The following is a 7,987-nucleotide window of genomic DNA, read 5'->3' on the forward strand; positions in this document are numbered from 1 at the left end:
AACCCACCCTAACCCCTAAAACCCAACCCAAATCCCTCCAACCGCCCCCAAACCCACCCCAAATCCCCCAAAACCCAACCCAAATCCCCCCAAACCCAACCCAAATCACCCCAAATCTCTAAACCCACCCCAAACCCACCCCAAATCCCCCCCAAACCGCCCCTAACCCCTAAAACCCACCCCAAACCCCCCCAAACCCAACCCAAAACCCCCTCACATCCATCCCAAATCACCCCAAACTCCCTAAACCCACCCCAAATCCCCCTAAACCCACCCTACATCCACCTAAACCCACCTCAAATCACCCCAAATCCCCCGAAACCCAACCCAGATCACCCCAAATCCCCCTTAACCCACTCCAAACCCACCTCAAACCCACCCTAACCCCTAAAACTCACCCCAAATCCCCCCCAAAATCCCCTCAAACCCCCCAAAACCCCTCAGCCCCCCAAAATCTCCCCCAAAACCCCCTCAAATTCCCCCAAAACCAACTCAAAACCCCCCAAAACCGCCTCAAACCTTCCAAAAACCGCCTCAAATCCCCCCAAAACCACCTCAGATCCCCCCAAACCGCCTCAAACACCCCCAAAACCCCCTCACGACTGCCCCAAAACCACCTCAAACCACCCCAAAACTGCCTCAAATTCCCCCAAAAACCACCTCAGGACCCCAAAACCGCCTCAAACCTTCCAAAAACCGCCTCAAATCCCCCCAAAACCACCTCAAATCCCCCCAAACCGCCTCAAATCCCCCCCTCAAAACCCCCTCAAACCCCCCAAAACCCCTCAGCCCCCCAAATCTCCCCCAAAGCCCCCTCAAATTCCCCCAAAACCAACTCAAAACCACCCCAAAACCCCTCAGCTCCCCAAAATCTCCCCCAAAACCCCCTGACGCCCCCCGAACCCCGCCAGGAGTGGTTCACGGTGTACGAGCACAACCGGCCCCTGCGCTGCACGGCCTCGGAGCTGGTGATGGGCAACGAGTACCTGTTCAAGGTGTTCAGCGAGAACCTGTGCGGGCTGAGCGAGAAACCGGGGCTGTCCTGCAACACGGCCGTCATCCCCAAAGCGGGTACCCCCAAATTCGGGGGGTTTGGGGGGGTTTTGGGGGGGTTTGGGGGTGTTTGAGGTGTTTTTGGGGGGGTTTGATTTGGTTTTGGGGTGGTTTGAGGTGATTTTGGGGTGGTTTGAGGTGGTTTTGGGGTACATCTGAAGGGATTTCGTTCAGTTTTTGTGGGTTCAGGAAGATCCCTGTGATCCCCAAAACCCAACCCCCAAATTTTGCCAATAACTGATCTCTTAATTGAGATTTTCTAATTAATTAAGAATTATTAATTTAGAGTGTTCAACAGGGAATATTAAAATTGTAAAGCATTTTTAGGGGCTCACCCACACTTTGTGCCCTCACCTTGATTAAACCCCCCCTTATTCCAACCTGGGGGTGGGACCCCAACCCTTGATCCCCCCCAGATGTTTTCGGGGTGCCCCTAACCCGCTGTGGCCCCCCCAGAGCTGCGGCTGAAGCCCCCCCAGTACCAGGAGCACGATTTCCGCTCGGCGCCGCAGTTCCTGACGCCGCTGGTGGATCGCAGCGCCGTGGCCGGATACTCCACCGCCCTCAACTGCGCCGTCAGGGGGCACCCCAAGGTCTGGGGGGGGTTTGGGGGGACCCCCGGGGGTGTGCAGCCTGAGATTGGGGGGGTTTGGGTGGAGATTTGGGGTGCTGGGTGGAGATTTGGGGTCCTGAGTGGAGATTTTGGGGGTCCTGAGGGGGTTTTGGGGTACCCCTGGGGGTGTGCAGCCTGAAATTGGGGGGTTTGGGTTGCTGAGTGGAGATTTGGGGTCCTGGGTGGAGATTTGGGGGTCCTGAGGGGGTTTTGGGGTACCCCTGGGGGTGTGCAGCCTGAAATTGGGGGGGTTTGGGTTGCTGAGTGGAGATTTGGGGTCCTGGGTGGAGATTTGGGGTCCTGGGTGGGTTTTGGGGTACCCCTGGGTGTGTACACCCCAAAATTGGGGGGGTTTGGGTGGAGATTTGGGGTCCTGGGTGGAGATTTGGGGGTCCTGAGGGGGTTTTGGGGTACCCCTGGGGGTGTGCAGCCTGAAATTGGGGGGGTTTGGGTGGAGATTTGGGGTGCTGGGTGGAGATTTGGGGTCCTGGGTGGGTTTTGGGGTAACCCTGACTCTGAAATTGGGGGGGTTTGGGAGGAGATTTGGGGTCCTGAGGGGGTTTTGGGGTACCCCCAGGTCTGTTCAGCCTGAAATTGGGGGGGGTTTGGGTGGAGATTTGGGGTCCTGGGTGGGTTTTGGGGTGTCCCAATGGGGCTATGGATGCATCCCCAGGTCTGGGTGTTTTTGGGTGTTTTTGGGGTGGTTTAGGGGTACCTTGAGGTATTTTCGGGGTGCATTTTGGGGTTCCCTGACCGTGTCCCCCCCTCCCAGCCCAAGGTGGTGTGGCTCAAGATCCAGGTGTGGGGTTCACCTGAGGAAGGGTTTTTGGGGTGTCCCAATGGGGCTCTGGTTGTTTTTGAAGTGTCCCAATGGGGCTGTGAACTCACCCCCGGGTCTGGGTGTTTTTGGGGTACCCTGGGCTATTTTTGGGGCGCATTTCAGGGTTCCCCTGACCGTGTCCCCCCTCCCAGCCCAGGGTGGTGTGGCTGAAGATCCAGGTGTGGGATTCACCTAGAGAGGGTTTTTGGGAAGGGTTTTTGGGGTGTCCCAATGGGGCTGTGGATGCATCCCCAGCTGTGGCTGTTTTTGGGGTGCCCTGGGCTATTTTCGGGGTGCATTTCGGGGTTCCCTGACCGTGTCCCCCCCTCCCAGCCCAAGGTGGTGTGGCTCAAGAACCAGATGGCCATCGGGGATGACCCCAAGTTCCTGGCGCGGCACAGCCAGGGGGTGCTGACGCTGCTGATCCGCAAGCCGGGGCCCTTCGACGGCGGCACCTACACCTGCAGGGCTGTCAACGAGCTGGGCGAGGCCCTGACCGAGTGCCGCCTCGAAATTCGGGGTGAGGGGCGCCCCAACATGGGCCGGGGGGTCCCCACAATCACGGGGGGGGTCCCCAGAATCGCGGGGGGGTCCCCAAAATCGGGAGGGGTTCCCAAAGTTTTGGAGGGGAGGATGTGAATACCGTTGTGAACACCTGGGGGCGGAACGGCCAGGGGGAGAAGGGGCACCCCAAAATTTGGGGGAGGTCCTGAGTGATTTTGGGGTGAGGGGGTCCCCAAAATTGGGGGGTCCCCAAAATCTAGGGAAGGTCCTTAGTGAATTTTGGGGTGAGGGGGTCTCCAAAATCTGGGAGAGGTCCTGATCAATTATGGGGTGAGGGGGTCCCCAAAATCAGGAGGGGTTTCCAGAATTTTGGGTGGAGGTTGCAAATACCATTGTGAACACCCGGGGGAGGAATGGCCGGGGGAAGAAGGGGCACCCCAAAATTTGGGGGAGGTCCTGAGTGATTTTGGGGTGAGGGGGTCCCCAAAATATGGGGGGGTCCACAAAATCTGGGGGGGGTCCCTAAAATTGAGGGGGTCCTCAAAATCGGGGGGGTTCCCAAAATTTTGGAGGAAGTCGTGAATAGCTGGGGGAGGGTTGTGGTACCTGGGACTGATTTTGGGGTGAGGGGGCTCCCCAAAATTGGGGAATTGAAGCCCCCTCAATGTTTTGTCTCTCCCTCCACAGTGCCCCAGTGATGGTGACAAAAAATGGTGAGGGGGTGCTTAATTTTGGGGGGGTTTAATTTTTAATTAATTCAATTAATTCATTAATTTTAATGAATTAATTAAAACCTCCCCTATTTAATTAGGGGGTTTGATTGGGAAGTTTAATGGGGGGGGTTTGGTTGGGAGGATTAATTGGGGGGTTAAATAGAAAGGTTTTACTTGAGTTTAATTGGGGTGTTTTAATTAAGGGGTTTAATTAGTGGTTGCTTTAATTGGGGGGGTTGAATGGAGATGTTTAATTAGGGCTGTTAATTAGGGGGGTCTTTAATTGAGGGAGTTAACTGGTGATCTTTGGGGCTGTATTTGGGGGATCTTTAATTCAAGAGGTTTAATTAGGAGATTTTTAATTTGGGGGGGGTGTTTAATTGCTGGGATGGATTTTGAGGTGACGTTTGAGGGGCTCTCCCTCATTTTGGGGTGCTGACCCCCATTTTTGCCACCGTCCTGCAGAGCCACGGGCCCATGGTGGTGAGGAAGAAGAGTGTGTGGGTGACGAAGGCCCCATGAGCCCCAATAAAAATAAAGAATCTGAGCAATCCCCCAGAGTCTTTGTGCTTCATTTTGGGGAGGGGGCACCTGAGGAATCGGGGAGCGCTTTTCCCACCTTTCCCACTTCATGGTTTCTTCTCTTTCGGTGTTTCCTGGCCCTTTTTCATTCCATTTGCTGCCTTTTCTCCCCTTATGTTTCCCTCCATTTTTGTCTCCTCACCTCAGGTTTCCCACTCTTTTCTCCCTCATTTTTCCCTTTATTCCCCTCACATTTCCCTCCCTTTTCTCCCCTCACATTTCCCTTTTTTTCTCCCCTCACATTCCCCACTCTTTTGCCCCTCACATTTTCTGCTCTTTATTCCCCTCATGTTTTCCAGCCTTTCTCCCCTCACATTTCTGCCCTTTTTCCGTCACATTTCCCCCTCATGTTTCCCACTCTTTTCCCCCCTTTATTCCCCTCACATTTTCCACCCTTTTTCCCCTCATGTTTCCCACTTTTTTCCTTCACAGTTCCTGCTTTTTATTCCACTCACATTTTGGGCCCTTTTGTCCCCTCATGTTTCCCACCCTTTTTTCCCCCCTCACATTTCCTGCTCTTTTCTCCCTCATGTTTCCCTTTATTCCCCTCACATTTCCCTCCCTTTTCTCCTGTCCTGGCGTCACCCCAGGACATCTCCCCTCACATTTCCCGCTCTTTTCCCCTCATATTTCTTCCCCTTTTTCCCCTCACATTTCCTGCTCTTTTTTTCCTCCGCTGTCACATTTCCCATTCTTTTCCCCCTCATATTTCCTGCTCTTCCTTCCCCTCACATTTTGGGCCCTTTTTCCCCCCTCATGTTTCCCCCCTTTTTTCCCCTCACATTTCCCTTTACTCCCCTCTACTTCCCACCCTTTCTCCCCTCACGTTTCCCCCTCTTTTCCCCCTCATATTTCCTGCCATTTTTTCTCATCGCATTTTCTGCTCTTTTCCCCCTCACATTTCCCCCCTTTTCTCTCCTTGTTTCATACCTTGTCTTCCTCTCATTTCCTGTCCCTTTCACTCGGCTTTACTGTGCTTTTTGCCTTCCATTTGCTGCCTTTTCTCCCCTCACATTTCCCGCCCTTTTCTCCCCTCACGTTTCCCGCCCTTTCCTCCCCTCACATTTCCCGCTCTTTTCTCCCCTCACGTTTCCTGCCCTTTTCCCCTCACATTTCTCGCTTTTCCCCCTCACATTTTCTGCCCTTTTTCCTCTCTCACTTCCTGCCTTTTCCCCTAACATTTCCTCACTTTCCCCCTCACATTTCTCTCTTTTCTCCCCTCACGTTTCCCACTTCTCCCCTCACATTTTCTGCCCTTTTTCTTCTCACAATTCCTGTCTTTTCTCCTGTCCATTTCCATTCTCCAGTGTAACTGGTTTAATTCTCCAGTGTAATGAGGGCAACTGGTTTATTTCTCTACCAGAACTGGTTTAACTAGTTAAATTCTCCAGCGTAACTGGTGCAGCTGGTTTATTTCTCTACCAGAACCAGTTTAACTGGAGTAACTGGTTTACCTGGTTTAATTCTCCAGTGTGACTCTGGTAACTAGTTTATTTCTCCAGTGTAACTAACTGGTGTAACTGGTTTAATTCTCTAATGTAACAGGTTTAACTGGTGTAACTGCTATCACTGGTTTAACTCTGCAATGTAACTGGTTTAACTGGTTTATTTCTCCAGCAGAACTGGTTAACTGGTTAAAATCTCCAGTGGAACTGGTTTAACTGGTTAAAATCTCCAGTGGAACTGGTTTAACTGGCTAAACTCTGGAGTTGAACCCAGTTACCTGTTCCAGGTACATCTTGGGATTGGTGACTTCAGGGGTTCTCCAAATTTGGGTCAATTTTGGGTCAGTTCTTGCGCAGTTCTGAGGCAAAATGAGGAAGGAAGGGACAAGGCTTGGGAAAGCTCCGGTGAAACTGAAAGTTCTCATGGATGGTGGGAATCAGTTCCGTTGACCCTGAGGAGGTCGTTGGGGAGAGGGGAAAGAGGAACGGCAGGGAACAACAGGAGGAGAGCCCCGGAGGGGGGGAGAAGGTTCTGGAACCAGGGAGATCTCAGAGCTGAGGAGATTTGGGAGCTGAGGAAATCTGGGAGCTGAGGAGATCCTGGAGCTGAGGAGATCCCGGAGCTGAGGAGATCCTGGAGCTGAGGAGATCCCAGAGCTGAGGAGATCCCGGAGCTGAGGAGATCCCGGAGCTGAGGAGATCCCGGAGCTGAGGAGATCCCAGAGCTGAGGAGATCCCAGAGCTGAGGAGATCCCGGAGCTGAGGAGATTTGGGAGCTGAGGAGATCCCAGAGCTGAGGAGATCCCAGAGCTGAGGAGATCCCGGAGCTGAGGAGATTTGGGAGCTGAGGAGATCCTGGAGCCAGGATGGGGGTGAACATCACCCGCTTTGTGGAGATCGAGGTCATCAACAAGACCAAGAACATCACCCTGAAGGAACCCAGGTGAGGCTGGGGGGGGACCTTGTGGGGGCTCTTGGGGTGTTGGGGAGCAGCTCCACCTGGGATCTCCATCCTGGGCTGGGATCTCCATCCCAGGCCAGGATCATCTCCAGGGTTTGGGGTCATCTCTCAAGTCCCAGCACCTCCCAGTGGTGGTGGCACCATCTCCCCATGTTCCCACCCCCTCAATTCCTCTCTCCAGGATCCACTTCTTCAGTGGCCGCATCCTCCATGACCCAAAGCCCTCGGTGGCCCCGGGCTCCTGCAGCAGCTGCAAGTTCACCAACAAATCGGTGTTCTGGGGCTGCAACGGGCTCCTGGCCTACGAGGCCGAGTCCTTCACCTTGGCCATCTACTTCTCCAACCCCATCGACTACAACCGGTTCTCCGTGGAGATGGGCCTGGAGCTGTCCCTGGACAAGGTCCACAGGAAGGACCTGGGGACCACCTATGACCGCCTGGTCAGGAGCTCCCAGGGCTCCTCTTGCAACAGCTCCATGTTCCCCTGTGTCATCCTCAAGGAGAACCAGGAGAAAGCCCAGCTGAGCATTGGCCCCGTCACGGTGACGGCCACCATGGTCAGAAACCGGAGCTCTGTCATCAGGGTGGAGATGGAGGAACAGAAAGAATCGGGGGAGGAAGCTGAGGGAGAGAAACCCTGTGATGTCCAGGGAGACAGGTCCAAGAGAAGTGAGAACCTGCGGGACCTTCTTCGGGACCTCAAGGACAGCCCTGGAAGGTCCTGGATGGCCTGAGAACCCTGCAGACATCACCAGAAACGCTTAGGTACCTCTAGAACCCTGTAGACACCTCTAGAACCCTGTAGGAATGTCTAAACCCCCACAGATACCCTTAGAACCCCACAGACACCTCTAGAACCTTTTTGGCACCTTTAGAGCTCTGTAGGCATAACTGGAACCCCATTATCACACCTAGAACCCTGCAAATACTGCTAGAACCCCATAGGCACCTCTAGAACCCCATGAGCACCTCTAACAACCCATAGAGACCCCCTAGAACCTCAGAGACACTTCCAGAACCCCATAGACACCTCTAGAACCCCATAGATGCACATAGAAGTCTGGAGACACCTACAAAACCTTGTGGGATCCTCTAGAACCCCACGAGCACTGCTAGAACCCCATAGGCACCTCTAGAACCCCATAAGTACCTCGAGAACCCCACAGGCACCTATAGAACCCTGTAGGCACATCTAGAACCCCGTAGGCACCTCCAGAACCCCACAGGCACCCCAGAAGATCCTTCAGCAGAACCTCGTGGGCACCAGGAGAACCTCATTGAACCCACCAGGAGCTT

The 7,987-nt window shown here is 54.0% G+C and overlaps 1 protein-coding gene across 1 annotated transcript; it reads left to right on the forward strand.

The window, feature by feature from the left end:
* Positions 1 to 911: 911 nt before the first annotated feature.
* Positions 912 to 4,257, forward strand: LOC135442188 (myosin-binding protein C, fast-type-like; the record flags this gene model as incomplete). The annotated part of the gene is made up of 5 exons (XM_064701726.1): positions 912 to 1,071; positions 1,510 to 1,646; positions 2,820 to 3,006; positions 3,678 to 3,703; positions 4,169 to 4,257. Coding segments are annotated over 4 exons (495 nt in total), but the record flags the coding sequence as incomplete, so codon positions are not given.
* Between the last annotated feature and the right edge of the window lie 3,730 nt (positions 4,258 to 7,987).

The sequence above is a fragment of the Zonotrichia leucophrys genome, unplaced genomic scaffold (assembly GCF_028769735.1).
Source record: "Zonotrichia leucophrys gambelii isolate GWCS_2022_RI unplaced genomic scaffold, RI_Zleu_2.0 Scaffold_1927_7987, whole genome shotgun sequence".
NCBI lineage: Eukaryota > Metazoa > Chordata > Aves > Passeriformes > Passerellidae > Zonotrichia > Zonotrichia leucophrys.